Source organism: Molothrus ater, chromosome 2 (assembly GCF_012460135.2).
Source record: "Molothrus ater isolate BHLD 08-10-18 breed brown headed cowbird chromosome 2, BPBGC_Mater_1.1, whole genome shotgun sequence".
NCBI lineage: Eukaryota > Metazoa > Chordata > Aves > Passeriformes > Icteridae > Molothrus > Molothrus ater.
Genome location: NC_050479.2, coordinates 70,628,836 through 70,650,442, shown reverse-complemented (window position 1 = coordinate 70,650,442; position 21,607 = coordinate 70,628,836). Strand labels below are relative to the sequence as shown.

Sequence of the window (21,607 nt, the reverse complement as noted above, 5' to 3'; positions counted from 1 at the left end):
GGATGATGCTGAATGGTTAGCTTTCCTTAGAAACAGATTTAGTGCACACTGCTAGTACATGCAGGTATGGGAAATACAGGAATGAGCATCAAAGAGAGGGCTTTATATTTGCATTTCATCCCTACAGTCATCTAGGTAGTTTTCCAAGCAGATTCCCCTGCTCCTCTTAGGACAGACCCAGCATGGATAGTCACGGATGGGCAAGAAGCAGCAATTAATCTGCCAACCAGCTCTGTGGATGGAAAGGTTAGATTCTGCACCTCTTTTGATAGGTGAGTCCATAAGTAAGAGAATCTCAACTTCATACCCTGAAGCACCTTGGCAACAGTGATATACAGGGGTTCAGGAATTGGGCTAAGAATCCCACCAAAAGGACTTGAATTTCCAGGATCTGCTTCTCTTTGTGCTTTTTAGTTATACTTCACTTAGTTTTGTATTTTCAAAAATTAAGGGGAGAAATCAAGAGAATGGCAGGAGGACAGTGATAAAGAAATGGTAAAGGAGAGACCAGGCTAGAGAAAGAAGAGGAACAAGAGTTTCCAGTTGTTAAGCCGAGACAAAGTCTTTTCAGATTTCACTAAACTTTTGACGACTTAAAATTCACCTCTTGAAAAATACTAGGAGGGCATTTTCAAGAGAGGGAAAATGCACTCTCAGCTCCATTGCCCCTGCAATCACTAAATCACAAGGCCTCCTGTCTGCTGTACCACCTCTCTAGCTGCATGGAACTATCTCAATACAGGCACACATTTTAATCATCAAAGCAGCCGAAAACAGTTCCTGGGCCCCTGTCTCTCCACAAAGAATCAGCCATTGCAGAAAGGTAAGCACCAGCCTTAACCCCACAGCACCTCCTAGGAGTGAAGCCCATGATGACAATTATCTAAGTATACTTTTCACAAAACCCCAAATTGCGTATTTTAACCTAGAACCTGAAAAAGCTGGTGAATTTAATGTTTCAGGGATGAATACTTTGGATCCTCCAGGCTTAAGTGTACATAACTGGTATCAAGATGAACTTCTAATGTATGAGGAGTTTTAGCATTCCAGCATTGGGATGCTAGAAAAACAGATGGCAATACGCTTTTCTCAAGCATTTACCATTGTTTAATTAAGTTAAATCTTAATGGCTTAACTTGCATGCCTCTCCAAGATCTGTCCAGATGTTCTGTGTGCCAAGCTGGACTACCACCTTTTCCTTCCCCGTGGTATTTGCAAAGTATCAGGGAATAAAAGTTATGATAGCCTCAATGCCTCTCTGCTGCAAAAGCCATTTATATAAGGCTTACTATATCTATTCCTCAGGTGTTAAAACTCCACTGAAATAAAACAGATACAGTAACAAAGGTAGAACTGGCAGTCATATTCATGATGTGCTTTTTCATTCAACTGTATAAATATTTACTTAGTACAATCCTTCTGAAGATACTTACAAAGTAGCTCAAGTTCAAATCCCTGTTTCATTACAATGCTAAAAGGATATTCCCCATACACCACATATCCAAGCAGAAAGTATGGGTAAATATTAAACTTGTCCAGAACACCAGGAAACAATCAGGAACACACCATAGACATAAGCAACAGTGCAGAAGTGCCAGGCATTTAACTACCAGTCTCTCAAGTTGAAGGATTTATTCCCTCGTGGAGCATCTCTTTCATGAGCATCATTTCATACCACAAACTGATCAACACTGCCAAGCCTCACAGTACATACACAAAACAACCTCTCTTGCTTTGTGTAAAGCTAAGGAGGGAATTAAAGATCTCTTCTCTCTACCCTGTATCCCTAGGATACCAAAACTCTTGGTGTCTCTTGGGTTTCCAGGCAATTTGGCTAGTTTACACAGTTTTGGAGGGGAAGTTCCTTAAGGCTGCTAGTAAAAGGAACTCACCAAGGAAAACCAAATTGAACTATTCCCATTGCTGCAGGACAACAATGTCTGTCACTTCATCTCCCTTAAAGCCTTAAACTTGCTCCCAACTACTATGCAGCACAAGCACAGAGAGGTAACCAAGGTGCAGAGCTGCATCTTGTAAGACATTTTCCAGTGCTCAGGTGTTGGTGAAACTGACTCCTCCTAAGTCATGGATATGAGGAGACATAAAAGCTCATTTGGCTCAGGACAGCATGCAGAAAGAACTGAACATGGCCTAAGACAGTGGAGAAAACCTCTGACCTCATATTCTCAGAGCAGACTTGGATTTTATATATCATGTAGAGATATCTGGTGAATAAAATTCTACCCTAGGGTAAAATAATTGAGCTACCTCAGGATGGAAGTCCCAGAGAACTCCTGTATTCAACTCCTTGCACAGTTGCTTATAAGGGAAGGCACAGTTTTGCCATACAACATTTGATGCAGAACTTAATTTACTTGTCAGACTATGTTAAAAGAAAAAAAAGACACATGGTGCTATAATAAGCTAGAAACAGGACTTCCAAAACTAATTTTCAAATAGAGAAAAAAATCTAGCAGAAGATCATGAAGCTACTAAGCATTTTCTGAAAAGTTCAGGCAAAACCCCAGCAACAGCCAGCTATGCTCAGTAAGAAATAAAATAGAAGAGCTCTTTTTAAAGTTATTTATATTTTCTTTGCACAAATATTGTTATTCTCTCCAACAGCATGTAAAAACCTTTACTAAAAACATGATGTATAGGATAACTCCTTGCAGTAGACTATTAAGTGTTGAAATTTTAACAGATAACAGCTAATTCAGAAATAGCACTAGAGAAGTATAACAAGTTAGTGGACAATATTTGTTCTCAAACATCATACAAAGAAAATGATCAAACCCTGATGGAGTCAGGAATACTGACCACACTGATCATTATATGACTTACTGAATTGCAAAATATTACTCACCCACTATCTGCTCTAATTGATATAATTACCTGCCTAATTATAAATATTGCAATTTTCTGTTAACCTCATTCATGGCTGCTCAACTGTACAAAGAAATAGAAAATCTAACCTATATGCACATATAATAATAAAACTGATCAACACTGTGGAAATTGCTGTAGCAAGTGATCACTTGATACTCAACTGATCAAACCACTGACTCCAAGTTCCTTGAGTATTTCTAGCTAGGCAACAACACGTAAAAACCCCTTCCTGATACATCCTGAATTCAAGATGATATTCTGCAGCATGAGAACTACACTCCTATCTTAAGCATGCTGAAATGGAATGGTAGTAACAGTATTCAGCCCTCTATAAACCAGTTTCAGTACTTGATACCTTCCAGCAAATTATTTTCAAAATACAGTTATATTTTAATTATCAAATCAAATAACATGATTCATTTTGTAAATGAATGTCATTTGCAAAATTATGTCATCTCTTTTCAAGAAACAAAGCAAACTAATTTTAGTTCCAGCTAATCTGTGGTCTTGGTAAATTGGAAGGTAAGGCTACAGTTTTGAATAGTTTATTATTTGCCTATTAAATGAATTTTTGATTTAAATTTAGCTACCAAATTCCCGTTTTTATAAATACAAGCACTAATTGAAATATTTCCATGAATACAAAGATACTTTCAATAAGAGTGTTTGCACAGAAGGAATGAACTTTGCCTCTGATATCTCATATTCAAAGCTTCGCAGTACTGAAAACCTTGGTCTTCCTTTATAAACATTCAAAGCAAAGTGATTTGAGGATGAAAACAGAATTTTAAATGGTTAAACATGGAAAAAAAAATGGCAGTCCTTCTTGCTCAATCCATTTGGGTGAGCTTTTCTAGTTACAAGAGATGATATAAGGAATAAGGAATGAGCACCAGTAAGACCCATCCATTTAGTTTCTCTTACCTCAATAATATACAAAACCACATTTTTGTAGAAGCAGTACAGTATGCATTTGGTAACTCGATTGTAACTCCAAGCACCGTGGACCAACAATAGCTTCTCCAAGTAGGAAAACTGAAAGACAGAAAAGAAGTATTTACATATATGAAGAATTGCTAAAAAAAAAAAAAGGTTGAAAGTAAACACATGTCCTCAATGAAAAAGAAAAATCCTCAAATCAGCCCTGGAAGCAGTTGAAGTGCAGTATTTAAACAACTAAACTGAAGATATACGCAAAAACCAATTCTTAAAATACTGAAAGCTAAAATCTTTTCTGTAGCAAAACTTCTGAAGGTTCTAAAAAGTGGTTTTAAATGGCAAAAAGTCTTCAATTGTTATTACCATTCTGATGGTAAAATCAATGTTTGAGGGCTTACAAGGTTCAGTATCTCCTTTCCCTCTGTAAAATGAACAACCTAATAAACAAAATTGTCTTGAGCTGATACAAAATACACAAGAGGGGAACGAAAGTGGAAAAATAGATGCATTTATAGAGAATAGATATTAACATTTCTGCCCCCAAAATACATGTGATTCTGTGTTATATAAAATATTGTATACAGCAAGGTGCATTTGCCAAAAAGGGTAAGTAAACTAATCTTGTATGATTGCATACCTTTTAATGCTAGTTTGAGCTCCCAGATGGAGCTCAAATTCTTAACTTCTGAAAATGGACTTTTATGGAGTCAGTGTTGTAATCCAGACTACTGGGAAATACATAATTTTCTTGTCTTGGCTTTGTTAGCGAACCTTCTTATGACCTGCAGCATTCCTCTTTTGCCCACAGCTCAAAGGGATGACTGTGTTTACTGTTTAGCATGTATGTACCTGAAGGGACCTTGGACACTAAGGTAATTATTTGCTTTGCTTCCTTTTCTGCAAATGACTTGACAGAAAAACCCTGACTTCTAAATTTAGATTCCAGATCATTTATTTTAACCAAAATTTATCTGAAATTGAAAGCTACAGTAAAGAGTTAAGGCTGTTGTGAGGCAGCTCTGCTCCCATGCTTTCCAGCAATGAAATCACTGAACCACAAATCCTGTAAGGACAGCCTCTCTCCCATGCATCAGCAACTCAGATTTGTTAGGATATGCCAGCAGAGAAGGAGAGAAAACATAAGTGAACCAGGCTTTACTGTTCTCTGCTTAACTTGAGCTAGAGCTATAACTGGGACACTCCCAAGGGAGTAGCTGACCTGTTAGACCCCTAAATGCCTCAAGTTAATTTGCAGGAGAGCTACAACTTTCCTCATCAAAATCACTAACAAAACACCACCAAGGCGATGGGAAACTTGCCACAATGTCCTTACAAACCATCCCAGAGCTCCTGTGGACAATAGTCAGAAACAGCCTGAGAACCTCTCTGCTGAATCTAACAACCATGTTGGATGTGGTCTTCTTGAAAGCTCAAGGCAACAAAAAATTCAACCATTGGTTGCTCTTGTCTGTGCTCTCATGAAAATGAGTGCACTACAGAGCATAGCAAGGAAGATACTCAGAGCCTAAAGAACACAGAGAGCCTGCTCACACCAGTGAAGAGTCCCATTAAGACATGGCAAAGAACTAAATCTGCTTTGATGCACAGCTACTGGCACAGAGCAGTGCAGACAGGGGCTCCACCAAGACATTGTCCTTGTTTGGCTGCTCCTGTATTTACAGCATTTTAAATCAGCAGGAAACATTATCACCATCTGGTCAGCATACCTGTGAAACAGTGTGTGAGTTTTTACAGTCGTCTCTGTATCAACCCTAGCATAACTTCTTTTATACAGAGATTATCTTCTAGAATCTGTCTTGACTAAAGGATGAGGTGATGGCATGTTGGGAGTTTTAAGACAGTGAAAAGGCATCCACAAAACAAGCTAATTTTTCCAAAGAAGAAAACTAAAACAAGAAATGTGTTGAAGAAAAAAGCTTCCTTAATTAAGAAAAGGAAATAGTCCCTAGACACCAGATGTTCTCTGGATTAAGATGATAAAGCTATTTACTGAGAAAAAAAAAGTTATTAAAGTCTACTACTGTCTCTCTAACTAGTTAGGTCATTTGATTTGGGAATTCTCTAAATAGAGGTCACTGGTGCAATATCATTTCAAGGGAAAAGGATGATTCAAACAGATGCTCCTTGCACCTGTGGAAGCTATTTCAAGTGGAGTCAGACACAAGCTGGTTTTTATTTTTGTTTGGTTTATGCTTTGATTCTCCCTGGAATCCCAAATGAGCCTATATAGAGACTCTCTCTTCTCCAAGTGCCTACTTCTGGCAGCACTGCATTTGAAATAGCATTTGAACATGAGATGCTACATTACAGTGGTCGTCTTAAATTACTCAATAAGAACATACTCTGCCTTCAAGGCATGCACATACAGTAATGTTTTAGTGGGAGTTCCATGTCTTTGCTGAAAGAAATATACTCCACGGAGATCAAGTTTTTCTTTTGAACACTAATTTACTTTTTTTTTTTTTAAGCACATACTACCACACAGTATTAGTCTCCTCTACTACAGGGATTTTTTAATATGTTTTCTGATTTAATCAGTACAGATTCTTCTACACAATCACCAAAAAAAAACACCAGTTCCACGGTGTTTCACTAATTTTTGAATGCTGCAACTCTGTGCTGGTGTCACCAGCTTTTATTTCATATTGAATGAAAAAGATTCATCGTTATTGTCAGCAACTTGCTGACTGGAATTTAAACGAAGAGCAGCTTCCGTGTTCTAACACTAAACTGGAATACAGGGGTTCTTTTAGTGCAAAAGCAACATGTGAACATGGAATTACTTCCACAGATTTAGCATTACTATGACACAAAAGAAATAACATATATAGGGCCTTCTACAGACAAAACCCTTGCTGCTTATGCTTAGTTAGCAAAGCAGAAGTAATAAATGATCTGAGGAAGTCCAGGTAAAGAGTATTCCATTAAGTTATACAGCAGAAGCTGTATATAATCCACTGAAATTAAAAATGCAAAACTCATTACGAGATACCAGAGACAATGGCTATGGAAGTTCCTATACTGGTATATATTTGGAATATGCTACTGCTCATGACAGAAAAACTTGGTAAAACTGCCTAAAATTCTCAAGATAGATTTTGTGAAAGGTCTCAGTTATTCAAACCTGAAACTTCAGGTTCTTCAGTGTTCTTCATCAGAGGTAACAACAGAGCAGCAAACAAGACTGACACTTAGCTTCTCAGCAGGGTTACCACAATGAACAGTTATCTGTGCATACAGCAGCATTATCCCTGCCTTTTCAAAACCTCACCTCCTACTGGGAGCTATCAAAAGATGGAAATATTTCACGTCATTTGGTAGAACAAATCTGACTACACCCTGTCAGAAGGGAACATCAGCTGACAATCTGGCCACTGAGGAGACGAGGGATTGTCTCCTCTTCCTGTCAGCTCGATCTGGTTTTGCCCTGCATCAGCCTCAAACACATAGAGCATCTCAGGTCTAAAGAGTATTCAGAGGATATCCAGCAACTGAAGCATCTTCTTCCTTTCTGATTTTTCTTTCAAAATCTTGATTCTAAATTGTGTTTTTTTTCAGCAAAACAAACCAAAAAAGGCTTTTAACTCCTCTTTTTAGCTGCAGAAATCAGTTCTGAATTTGATAAACTAGTTTAGGAGCACTCAAATAATGTTCAAAATAACATGTGTAAAATGAAAATGCTGGCCAGCTCTCTAGAACTGTTATCTTGGATGCAACACAGGGGGCAAGGGGAAATAAAGATAGAGGAGACACCTCAAATTAAGAACTGCCAAACAGCCAAATTCTCACATGCCTGGTTATAGTACCTACTCATAGTAAGAGAAGAGTTTGCACCAAGACAGGTCAGTACTAAAGCATATTAACACAAGCATTCCAGAAATTGCTTCCCCCTGATTACTGAAGAACCAAGATATTGCACAGTTGTCAGGAGGAAACAAAAAGTTTGAAGAGAATTGGGGCTTTGCCCTGAAGAATACAAAATCAAAACAAATACCCAAAAATATATCCAAAATATGTTCTAGACAGCTGCCTGGAAAAAGAAACAATCAGAGATGCTTCTAGCTTAGAAGAAGCCAATCAAACACTACATGGCTGCACAGTACATTTCCCAAAGATGATATGGCAGTTGTTCATTCTTGCATCTGACCTGTGCAATGGCATAATCCGAGCAATTGGTTGCCTGCATGCCCTCATTGCCACTGATCCCCACTCCAACGTGAGCTGTCTGGATCATTCCTACGTCATTGGCACCATCCCCAATGGCAAGTGTTATGGCATTGACGTGTTTCTTGACCATGTCTACTATTTCGGACTTCTGTAGAGGAGATACTCTGAAAAGGAGAGAAAAAGGTGTCAGTTTCTCACATGCTGAGCTGTGTGCCTTTTCCAAAAGGACAGCTGTAACCTACATTTAGAAGTAATCAAAAGCAGTTGCTGGAAAGTTCCTTTATTCAACAACTGAGCTTCAGAACCCGTCCCAAACTATTTCAGAAGAAAAAAGTAGCTTTAAAAATAGTTTCACATTTACCTAATTGCTGATAGTTCATGCAAAAGAGACCAAATCTCTATGAAAGCTTTCAAAGCTTTGCTTTCCTTACCCAGCCCCTGCTAACTGGCATAACACCGGTGATGTTATATTGGGAACATTGAAGTGAGTTTTCTCTTCAACTATGACAGTTTACAGATTAGAAGTGCAGGCTTCCCTGCCTCCTGTCATCACCATCCAGAAGGAGAAAGACCACAAATATATTCAGAGACACTTTCAATGGTTTGCAAAAGATATTGCAGGCTTACTTTATTATTAAACCATCTCTGTTTAACATCTTTATCAATGAGCTCAATGAGAGGATTGGGTATAGTCTAAGTCAGTTTGCAGATGACACCAAGTTGGGTGAGAATATTGATCAGCTGAAAGGCAGGAAGGCCCTGCAGAGGGATTGGACAGGCTGGACTGATGGACCAAGGGCAGTTGTATGAAGTTCAGGAAGGTCAAGTGTTGGATCCCGCACTGAGGTCACAAAAACTCCAGGCAGCATTACTGGCAGAGAAACTGCCTGGCAGAAAAGGACCTGGGGGTGCTGGTCAACGGCAGCTGAACACGATCCAGTGTGTCCCCAGGCAGCCAAGAAGGCCGATGGCATCCTGGCCTGGATCAGCCAGGGTGTGGCCAGCAGGAGCAGGGCAGTGACCGTCCCCCTGTACTTGGTACTGATGAGGCCACACCTTGAGTTCAGTTTTGGGTCCCTCAATTCAGGAAAAAACAAGTGAGGTGCTGGAGCATGTCCAGGGAAGGGCAATGGAGCTGGAGAAGGGTCTGGAGCACAACTCTTATGAGGAGCAGCTGGGGGAGCTCTGATTGCTCAGCCTGGAGAAGAAGGCAGGGGTACATACCTAATGACCCTCTACAACCACCACAAAGGAGATGGTACTGAAGGAGGGATGTCTTGCCCCAGGTAAAAGATGGTAAGAACAAGAGGAAAGGGCTTCAAGTTGTGCCAAGGGAGGTTTAGATTGGATATGAGGAAAAAATTAAGAGAAAAGGTTGACCAGTATTGAAACAGGCTGCCCAGGGAAGTGATGGAGTCACAATCCCCAGCGGTATTTAAAAGTCATGTAGATGCAGCACTGAAGTTTAGTGGTGGACTTGTCAGTTATAATTATCCTGAAGGACTTTCCCAACCTTAATGATGCTCTTCCCTCCTCCAGCTGACCTCCCTATTTTCCAGGCCATCTTTCCAATCTCAGACTATGCAGGCCAGATCAGAAAGCACAAAGGCCGCTTCCTGATCTCACATACGTCTTGTGTATGCAACTCTGACCTCAGAAAAGATGTTACTCAATTCCAACTCCAAAACAAAAGACTGACTCCATTATATCTTAATATCCTTATCAGATTTATTGGCAGTTACTTTAACTTGATTCTTCTCTCATTTTATATCAGTTTCAAGTAAATAAAAATTCACAGAATTCAGAGTTGATCTAGTCTAAATCAGGCAAGACCAGAAAAATACTCAGGACTAGGTTTCTAAATTGGATAAGACACCCAAAATGCCCTTTTGTCATGGAAAATCGTGGAAAAGGTAGATCAGGTTACCAAATCATATGAGGTATTTTGGAAATACCTACATGTAGATTAAATATTTCCATTCTAACCCCATCTGTACAAACAACCCTAATTCCTTTCCCCATCAGTTTTAGTTAAAGTTCCAAATTATTTGGTATTTCCTTAAATAAAGCTTTAGACAAAACTTTTCCACATCTCAAGTCAGCCACATATCACTCAAAAAAAAAGTAATTGATAGCTAAAAGCTTTACTATTAAAATACGAGGAGAAGAGGGAGCTTTGGGAATAGGGGAGACAGAGGATTTTTACTTGGCTTTTTTTTCCAGAGTTTACAACCTGTGAGAGCAACTTAAATGGCCATTTAATACATCCATCTGGATCACTGCTGATCAAAAAAAAAAGGCAGAGTTATCTTGTTCACCATTATGCTTTATGGCCTTGGTTTTGTTTAGTAAATACCTAAATAGGTGTTTTATTAGTAAATCACTCTTAAAATAACTTGATGAATAATTTGGGGAAAAAGAAACTTGCTAAACTCAAGCTTCATATGTGAAGTAAACCACCTGAGAAGTCTAGCAGCTGTCCTGTTCCTAAAAGCCAAATACAGGAAAAAGTTGACAAAACCATAAAATTTACTAATACCATTGGATAGATCTATTAAGCACTCCACTACCTGGCAGTGAAAACAGCACTTGGTATTTAACTGGGCCTCTACAGTGCCAACACAAAACCCCAACACACCAACCACCTATGGAGCACAAAAGCTATTGCGTTTTTCATTATAAATCAGCTCTGAGAATCATCTACACCAATTTTTAACTTTTCTCTCATACATGCACACACAGTCCTCCCTCTGCCCCAGTACTCACATAATAAAATACTCAAGCACAGAGCAAGGAGTCAAAGGGATGTCAAGCCATAAAATGGAAACTCCAGAGGGACTTGGGGCCAGCTGTGGCAGGTTTGGATTGATAAGTGCACAGACCTTCATTACCAGCCCCAGGGGCACCTTCAGTACACAGGACCATATACTTTCGGCAGTCCTCTCATGCAATTATTTCTTCACAGCAAAGTCATGCACATATCTTCTAACAGCCTTCCCAGACATACACTTGTCTTATAATTTCAACTTATGTTCAATTACTTTTCAGTTACCTAGTGATAGAAATATTGAAGAAGCACCCTCTTTTCAAATATGCTTAAAAGAGCAAGAGAAGCTAAAAAGACAAAATGTGAACAGCATCTCTGACTCTGTAGTTTAAACTAGCAGCTTGTCTACAGACACTTCAGACATGACCAGAATGTGGCAGAGATGCTCAAGCTTGTTCTAGTGCAGTTTAGCTGGGACATGTCAAGCAAGCTAATGCAGCCTGTGTTCACTTCTGTGCCTACAGTGTAGATGTGGTTTCAGATTAGTGACCCATTATTTGGCAAATCAAGGGAATGTGTCTATAAAAGTGCATTTATCAGCTACATAATGTACATAGAGCATGCTTTTACTGTCTTGACCAAATGAGGTTAATTATATCCACAGTTATGTAGCACTCAGTTAATGTTTAACATCCCCATATGCTTACTAAGGTTAAACGAACTACCAGAAATGCTACACACTCATTTTAAACACCACAAATATTTATGGACTTGGTTTAAGAAGATGAAATCTAAGAGAAGATAACATGCTCTATAACATGCATCCTCTCTGACACTTGAACAGCAAGTACAGCCCACAACTCAGAGAACACATTTTGTTGCACACAGTACATTAGCTACAAAAACTGCAAATTGAGATGATTACTGATTTCCTGAGGGGTTTTACACCTCTCCTCCTCCAAGTCACTGACTCAGCCTCCAAACCTCTTTTGCTCCTTGTAATCTGTTTGGTACCAACATACTGCATTGGGTGACATTAATCCCCTTAGCCAGATATCAGAGCTTTGGTACAATTCTGCACATTTGATAAGCTGCCTACAGGAAGAAATGAAGATTATAGCACAGGATACTATTAAACTGCAGCTCCCCCAGGTATGGCCAAGTTCACAAAGATTATGGATAAATGCATGAGTTCAAAGGAAAAAGCACAAGGAAAAAACTAACTTCTTTGAAAAAAAAATCTGTAGTAACAGAATTGGTATGTATCATTTGATGGAAGATCCTGGCTTTCACTGCAGAGCTCACTGCAACAGTATCAGGATGTAAGCCTTGCCCGGATATACATCCAAATAAGAATTAAGATATGAATAAAGCATCAGTTGCATAAAAATCTTCTGCTTACTTTTGTATTCATTCTCTGATCAGACAGCAGTGCTTCTTATAAAGGTTCTTTGAGTGCCACTCAAGAGTTCACTAAAACATTTTCATTTTTACAGAATTTATTTTTATTGCCTCTGCTCAAAAATGTCTGACAAAAGATTGATTTGCTCCTTCACACATACTTGAGGAAAACAAGAAGTCAGGTTTCAAGTACCGAAACTGTAGCAATGGCTACAATCTGATAAGATCAGCTCTTCAGATTCTTACTCAAACTCTTCCCCTGACAATCTGAATTTAGCCTACACAGGCTACAAGAGAGCCTAAGGTCAAGACTTCACCTTTATCAAGTGCCTATCATTCAGTATCTGGTTGTGCAATACAAAGTGTCCATGGAGGATGGCAGGGATATATGAAGTTAAGTGCCAGTCATGCAGCAGAGCTGCTCCTTGCCCACCTCTGGAACTTCCTTCTGGTAGCCTTGCTCTCGAGAAAACAAAAGCTAATATGGAAAACAGAAGGTTCTTGTCAGTCTCAAACCTGCATAGTCCTTATCAGTATCTTTAACAGATTAGGGCAGAAAGGGCTTTTCATCCTGAAGAAGATGACTGCTGCCATCATACCACGTTGCTTCCTCTCTAATGGGATGGGTAGAAGCAAGACAGGCCACAAATTATTACAGACCTAATTACCTGTAGGTTACTTAAATTCATAAAGAAACAGTGGAAGGAAGCAGGGGGTGAGTATTTTTCAGGTAACAACATACTGCATTGTTTTATCAGTAAATACTTTAAGGTCCCTCTTGAACTTTAGGAGGCTCATGAAAAAGCAGCACAGGGCACAGCAAAGAGCAGTAACACAGATGGTTTCCAACGAGGATATCAGTGGCTTCCCACTGACTTCTGCAGATCAGTCTCAATGGCTTTAAATATTTAGCTTGCATTTGCTTCTTTAGCCTGAATACATTTTTACAAGCAAAATTCTTGCCTGATATGTTTTGTCTGTTCAGAAGAGTTCTACTTGTATGATCTTGTCTTAGGTGCAAGGAGCAGGGAGATGGACTTACAGGCCCTTTCAAACTTGAGATATTCTACAATTACACACATCATTTCACTGGGAGGTTTGTTCAGGCTTACTTCATTTTTTTAAGAGACTTTAAGATAAAATAAAGTCTTTGAACTTTCAGTTCAAATTTTTTCACCAGGAATACTTTATGGGCCAACCAGAGCATTTAACAAATTCTGTCATAATTTGGTGAAAAGTTTCACAAAAAAACCCCACATAAATGCCAACCACTACAAAAAAAAATAAAAAAACCAAACCAACAGTGATATTGTGAAGTGGTGATATTTTAAAATCAATATCAAACATTTTATTTAGAAACTCATTTTGGTACCAAACTTTTTTTAAAACGTCAAAAGTAGAAACACGAAACCATCCATTTTAACCAAGCAAAGCAATGCAACAGAACTTATATTTTTAATGTACTTCAACTGATTTTAAACAATCAATTCCTTTACCACACACTTTGTGCAATCTACAAGGCTATCCCTAGAGTCCATCTAATATATCAAGATGGATGCAGTCACAAATACAACAGGAAGGACACAATCAGCACAAGCATCCCTGTGTCACACCAGTCAGCTACACTCTGTAAGATCCTGTCAGTAGGAAGTGATAAACAGCTTTCTTAATTCTGACCCTATGCATACCTGCATTTATTGCAGTTACAGATGTATGACAGCAACTGCTGGCAACTGTAAATAATAATTCTCACACAAGGCCCTTAAACTACAGCTGTGTCACTGCAGATGCTTCAAAGTATAAGCCCAGATGGGAAATAAAAGTGCAGTATTTCAGAAAATAATTAGTTTTATTTATTGCATTTGAGTCTAAAGGACCAAATAAAGACAGGGTTCTGCTACAGAACTAACAAATGAGATTATCAGTTGTTCATAAAAATATAGATGATCAATAAAAATAAAGTAAGTAAATCCTACTGGAGTCCTTTTATTTGTAAGATATATATATATAGAGAGAAAAAGATTAGGTAATTTTTAAGAGATCAGTTTATGTCCAGACAATCTTACAAGGCCATGAAAAGAGGCAGTCCCACAAGCTCTTCCACACCTGTGCAAGGCACAGTTTGATACCGATTATCAGCCATCTCCTGTATTTTGCCACATGTTGGGTTTTCTGGGGATTTTTTTTGTGGGTCCCTTCTACAAACACAAGGAGACTGGAGCATTTATCTTGTGGGTTGCATACATTCCACACTCTCAATTTGATACAAAATACTCTGAAGACACTCTAACCCATGCTTTTAATTTTTTTAATTTTCATTTGTGAAAAGAGTAAGGCAAGGAAGGAAGCTGTTTCAAGTATTACCTTTTTCTGCTTCCATGCCATAACAGGCATAAACACAAAGACATTAATGTCTTTAACATGAAACATGAAATTGATATCCTACTTCCTTGAAATGCCTTGTTAATGCAACACAAAAGGCCCTTAAGAGTTTACCTTTACTGCAGTGAACATGATTTTACCCTGTTCTATCATAAAATACACTAGTACTTCAAAAAAGCTCAGTGACCTCATCTGCAGAAAAGGCAGATGAGAGAGCCCATAAAGCTGAGAGCTATGAATAACATTGTCAAAAGTGTATGCATTGGCTCCCAGCAAAAAAGCAAGATAAATTAACACACCACTAAAAGTAATGCTCGGAAAAGAAGGAACATTACAATTACATTATGTTCAGGAGTTCTTAATTATGCAGCTGATTTTCTCCTGACACACAACAGCCTCCAGATTTCAAGCACGTGTCATCCAAACAAGGATTAGGCCTAAGTTGCAGCCATGATGCCCTGAGATATCTTGGATAATCTTTCATATATAAAGTGAAGAAAAACACTCATCATGTTGACTCAAAATGTGCTTTGCATTGAATGCTTTACATTTTGCAATTTCTCTGAACTTCCTTCCCCTGCTGACAACATTCACAGGACTGGCTGTGGTGCAGTACTTACGTTTTTGGAGTCAGCACTGAGTGAACTGATGGGATAATTTAATGTTCCGAGAAAGCACCAAAGGAATTCATCCAATTCATCCAACTACACACAAGTGTCTTCAATGGAGACATCCCTATCTGCACTAATCACACCACACTCCTTTTATAGTCAGAGAGAAACAGGCATTTCTAGAGTGCAATTCATCTGGCTTTAGACGTGTACTTTTAAGGTTGTAGTTCATCTCCTCTCAAAACTGCTGCTTTCTTTCAATCAAGGTAAAGGGAGCTGAACGTAAGTGGTTCACATGAAAAAGTCATAAAATTTCACAGGATGAAGCCCTTCTTTTACATTATAGCAGGTCTAAATACCTTTAAATTAATCAAGTGCACAGGCTTTTGCTCTCCTGTTTTCTGCTAAGGTAGACTGCCTGCTTCCCTCCTGACATGCTGAACTGACACACCTCCCCTTCTTCTAAAATCCTCACTTCCTGACTCTGCTCCCAGCTCTAATTAGCTCTTGCTAATACTGGTCTGTAGTCCCACCCCTTTTGAACAGGCAACCAGAAGCATTACCAAACCTCTACTGGTTTCTGTAAGAACAACCTCAGCTTCATCATCCTTTGTCACTTCATTTGCAGTCTCACTTGTCCATACTTAAGTTTTTTCCTGAGCAGACAGTCCTTCAAACTGCTTGACTCATCCAAATTTATCAGACTGGTTAAAGTCTGGTTTTTTAATTTTAAAGAGTTTAACATCCTATTTAACCTATCATCAGGAGTCTCATTTCATCTTAAAATAAATACAAAAAAAATCTTCCTTTAATTTTTCAGTACCACTGGTGTGCCAGTTGCACACTTGACTTTCTGAGCAACATATATTACCTCTAAATTTCAGGTTATCCAGAGGAGGGTATTTTTGATGCCCAGCAGGGATGTAAGTCAAAATACATGTGCACTTCTACATGCTCACAGGACATGGGGCAATTTTTTAAATTTAATGGTTACCAAAGCAGTTCCTTCTGCATCACTCTAGATAGATTAGATATGCCTTAATGTAAAGCTCTCTTTGTAGTTATAAAGGCCCTGAACTACACAGTCTTCTGAACAGGAAAAACACAAATTATTTTAGTATCTTTTTACCACCAAAAAAAAAAAAAGGTTTTGTTAATTATATGAGGTGGGGTTTTTTTAACATATGTTTCACTAGAGAATTTCTCACTTGCATTTCATACTTCAATAACTCATTTGCCTTTCACAGTTGCCACTGAAATGATCTTCAGAGGATAAGGGCTAGGAAATAATCTCTTTATGAGTTGGATTCGAGGTATTAAGCAGTGTAACATAAACACAGTGTTCCAGGGAACACAGGGTTAAGTTTCAAGTCAGCATCTTCTTCCTCTTTGATATCCCTCCCTGCATGTTTCTGTCTTGATTGCCCTTCCCCCAGTCTGCTTTATGGGACAAAGATTAAATACAGAAAATCTAGTTTGGAAAACAAATTATTTGAAAAGTGATGAGTTGGCATAAACACCGTGTCGAATGAAAGACTATTTTGCATTTTAAACTATAATGGTCACTAGTGGTAGCAGCTATATGTTTTTAAAATTAAGCCAATATATTAAATTAATTTTGAGCTTCCCTCACCCCAAGCTGATTAAGGCACATACATTCATTTCCATGCTAATCAGCCTGAGCAGTTCTCACGCAACACAGAAACCATTCTTTTTCTAATGACAGAGCAAAAAAATCTCAGTCTGCAAAACATACAGATTAGTCTTTTTATAACCTTGAGGATATGCACACAGAGCCAGCAGCCATGTATTTCACATAGCAGAGCTGTTTACAAAATTTTGCAACACATGATGAAATTAAGTGATGATTAACACTATATCAATCAATAAACGCATCAGCCCATTTAGTGAGCCTCTACCTGTGGTGAAGCCAAAAGATTATTTGGAAGAGCCAGGGTGAGCCCCCACCTCTAGAAACAAAGCAGCAATACTGTGAGAGCATCAGTCACACCACATACATGGCCATCATGGAATCATAGAATCATTGAAGTTGGAAAAGACATCCAAGATCAAGTCCAACCATTAGCCCAACACTGCCAAGTCCACCACTAAACCATGTCCCAAAGTGCCACACCTGCACATCTTCTAAATACTTCGAGGGATGTAACTCAACCACTTCCCTGGGCAGCCTCTTCCAATGCCTGGCCACAGTTTCAGTGATTTTTTTTTTTCCTAATGTCCAATCTAAACTTCCTTGTGCAGCTCAAGGCCACTTTCTCATGTCCTGTCACTTACCACCTGTGAGAAGAGAATGAGCTTCATCTCCTGGGAACCTCCTCTCAGAAGCCTGATGGGTGCTGTGCTCCTCCACTCAACTACAGCTCAGAAATATAAAATAAAGCAGCTTTGGACATCATTACTGTTGTAAACTACTGCTGCTTTCAGGATCAAATACGTAAGAAACAAACTACAAACACTGACATGGAAGGAAGATGAAGGGATACGTAGCCAGTAGATTTGAGTGAGTTTGCTATTTCAGTAGCTCTACAAGCACTGACAATTTTTTTTCTTCCTTCTGAATTCTAGTAACTCTGCATGATTTTTCTCCCTCTCTATGAAATGTTTCCTGGAATTCACTATAAAAATGCATATAAATGATCAACTTTCAATGACATGTTATAGTTCAAAAGCCTAGCATCTCTGAATTATATGCTCCTGGAACAGACAAGACAGATACAATCTGGAGCAGGGCATTTACAAAAAAAAAAAAAAAAAAAAATCAGACCACTTTGATATAGGAACACCATTGACCACTGAAAGTCTGACTAGGATTAGCTCACTTTTGGTCAACTATTAAATCTGTGCTCTGTACAAAGACAGGTTAGGCATTAACTTACAGCAGAACATTCACAGCATTCTCACTACGCCCAAACACAACCTGAAGAAGGAACTTGACATTAACCTCTAACCTCAGACTAAATACAAGCAACACTGTTTTAAAATATTATTCCTTTATTTTTCTTCCTTCCCCTCCTCACTCTTTTCTTAGCAAGGTCATTTATTTACTAAGCCCATGGTTAAATCACAGCATTAAAATACAGCATCCAGGGCAAGGAGGTGATTTTTACAGTCTTCATCCACAACCTATACTCTAAGTTCTTAGTACCAAATTTACAGCCACAATCTAGGGCAATCTGTTAGCCTCAAACACATGGTTCAATATATACACAGATCTTGTTTAAGACACAGAAGTGTCCTGTGGTTTGTGAAAACAACACTGATACGTAGCAGCTGCTTCTGTAAGAGCAAAACAGAAGAACAGATGGCAGAGTGAACACAACACATATTGGTCCCTGCACCCATGACTGCCAAGTACCTTCCAAGGATGAGGACTCTGCTGCAGAGAAGAGCACATGAAACCCAAGCCATGCATCACAGGCTGTCACAGGAGGCATGAGCATACCACTTGCTGTAATGATGGGGGCAACTCCTGGGCAAGAGGAGGCCAACCTAGTCCAGTCTCATCTCTGCCATACTGCTTGAGCAGGCTGTCCTCAGAAGCTTCTGCAGGCATTTTGGTGCAGTCAGGGAGTACTTCAACAGCCCAGGATGAACGCACACAGTCCAGTGTAAATACCTGCTCCTTAGAGCTCTTATTAACAGTGTATACATACACAGCCTGAAATGCTTAACACACAAGGAAAAGCCTCACAAAACTCAATTCCCTCTTCTTTTCCCAAACTTGTGTTGACTTCAGAATATATCTCTTGAAATCTCCAAGCTGGCTACCTTGCAGTTATTGAAAGGGATCTTCAAGAGTTTTGACAAAAAATTCATCAAAGAAATTGCAGCTTTGATTTCCTGAATGTGTCTCATCTGCTCTTCTTTTCCACATATGACTTTAGGTTTCTTATCCATATTCCTAACCACAGGATCACCCATACCAGTACAGACAGAGCTTAACACAGGACTGTGCTCCATGGAGTACAAACAGTTTAAAAAAGCACAAATGTTTTGCTTAAGAAACTAGGCCAACTATTTTGCTTCCTGAGTTAGGCTAAGAATACAGAACTAGGAGCCAGATCTTCAGATTGTCAAACATTTTCATCTTTACAGAAAGAACACCAAGCGCTGCAGTTTGGTAACATACATGTCAACCTATCACAGGACAGGCTTAATTAGCACTAAGTTGCCAAGAGGAATCATGCCTTCCACCACTCTTTTTACTTAAGGGAATAAAGATAGACACAGGAATAATCATACATAAGGATCTTTGAAAGAGCATAGAGAAAATAGGTGCATTTATGTCAACTTTCTCCTGAAAGCTGGCAGAAGGACTTTGCCTGAAGGACCTTCTTTGCTGGACAGAAAACCAGCTTTGAAGCATTTCAGCAGACATTATAATGAACCATTGCCTATTAACTCGTGGTCTTTTAAGGTGAACCATTGGGCAACTGAGAGGCAGTGTGAAGTAGCAGCACATTACTGGGTCCAGAGGACAGCACATTTCTTCTATATATACTACTTTACCATATCAGCCTTAGAAGAGAGTTGTTCTCCCACTGCTACAATGATTTTTAAGCACTGGGCTTCTTCAGACCATTAGTGCCACAGCAGTACTGAATTTGACCACATCCAAGCCACAAGCATCAATGGCATTAAAGTATCAGACAGAGCTACCTTATTATTTATTGCTAATATAACATCTAGGTGACCCATTGCCTCAGCTACAAATTGAAGAGCTAAATAAGCCAGAGCACATGAAACATCTCTTTAAAAAGACACCATAAAACTTGAGACAAAAAAGGAATTGCTTGAAGTCGAACTGTACTCACTGACGCTCTTCATGACTTAAGCAAGATTAAAAGCAAAAAACCTGGGAGAAAAAATGATGAGTTCCCCATGCTGAAAAACTCATGAGCTCGAAAGGAAACAGAAAAGCAGCTTTTGTGAGTTAGATAGGATACTCTCCATGTGTACCAGAGCATATCAGTACAGCTAAGCTGATGCTTTCTTTTTTAAATCCAGCCATGAAAAGCAGGTCAGCTTACAGTAACTTCTGTCTAGAGAACAGCTTTAAGCCTATGCATGCACACATGACTTCATAATATGGCTTTTGTAGCAGCATGCAGTCAACGGTCAATTTACACAGTACATTTTGTTTTATTGTCTAGTTTAAAGATAAGATTTGGAAGCCGAAGTTCACTAAAATCTCTTCAGGATATATCAGAAGTTGATAAGGTTTTATGTTTCACATACTGGCAAAATTCAAATACAACACACTGAAAAATCTTACAGCCAAACAGCTATGGAGGTAAAAAAAGAGCCTCATGTTCAAATATGACCTGGCAACTGGAAAGCAAGATCTCAAGATACACTGCAGAAGTGGAACACAGATGTGACAATGTGAAAAGTGCTCAAATTCACAGACCCAGCAGACATATAATGAATGCCTTCTACAAGCTGGTCTACACTGCAGGATAGAAGGTATGCACATAATACCTTTAAACAAACTATGCCTGAGAGCCTGGGGGGAAGAGAGGCACGGATGGAGGCAATGCACAAGGGGCTGATCTCAAGTCTCCTAAAATCAGATGTGCCAATGTATTGGTAATGACAGCTGTATATGAAAATCCACTGTAAGAGTTTGCTTGGCACAGCCAAAGAGGCTTTGCTGTCTTGCTGGGCTACTAGCTCACACCTTCAGGGCACTACCTTTTCTTAAACTAAGATTTTTCAAGTGATTAAATTTTGTACACATCTATACAATTTTCTATACCCCATTTCTCCAAACAGGGTCAGAGTAGCCTTGCCAGGAGTTTGCTGGCAGTGATGTTCAAGGTATAATCAAAACCACAAAACTCCAGGAGGTCACAGCTACTCTAATCTAACATGAAAGTGTTCAAAACACTCTTTTTATGAAGATGGAGACAGATTATATGAGCAACTCTCCCATGAGCATAATGGAAAACCATCAAATCACAAACTACTAATTACCTTTAAACTCATACTTGACTTAAAAATCAAAGTTAGCAATTTGGATTAAAAAAACCTGTAAAAACAAATTGAATGCCAAAAAAAGTAAATTCCTAAATTTTCTGAATGTAAAAATAATACAAATAATTTACATAGAGCAGAAAATCTGCTTATTCTCTACATGCACTCGGGCATAATAGTACTGTAGATGCCCTGCCATTTAATTTCTAGGTATACAGATTTTACTCATGTTCACCTTGTTCAGTAAAAATAACACCCCAAACATAACAAACCAACACATTGGTGCACGGCAGAGCAATTAGCCTGAGGACCCAACAATTTTAACATATTAGAGACATAACTAATATATCATACCTCATCCTAGGATAAAGTTCACAGGATAAGAACAAACATTCAGTGTCAAAGTGGCAATGGTCTGAAGTACCATGAGGTT

General features: G+C 38.8%; 1 protein-coding gene across 3 annotated transcripts in view; it reads right to left on the bottom strand.

Annotated features, from left to right (window-relative positions):
• The window catches only part of ATP8A2 (ATPase phospholipid transporting 8A2), a 319,087-nt gene that overhangs the window by 139,973 nt on the left and 157,507 nt on the right, over positions 1-21,607 (bottom strand). For all 3 annotated transcript variants that reach the window (XM_036404098.2, XM_054518567.1, XM_054518566.1), the window contains exons 26-27: positions 7,997-8,180; positions 3,814-3,924 (exon numbers count right to left, since the gene is read on the bottom strand). In XM_036404098.2, the coding sequence (XP_036259991.1) occupies positions 3,814-3,924; positions 7,997-8,180 (295 nt within the window). The remainder of the gene's footprint in view (positions 1-3,813; positions 3,925-7,996; positions 8,181-21,607) is intronic.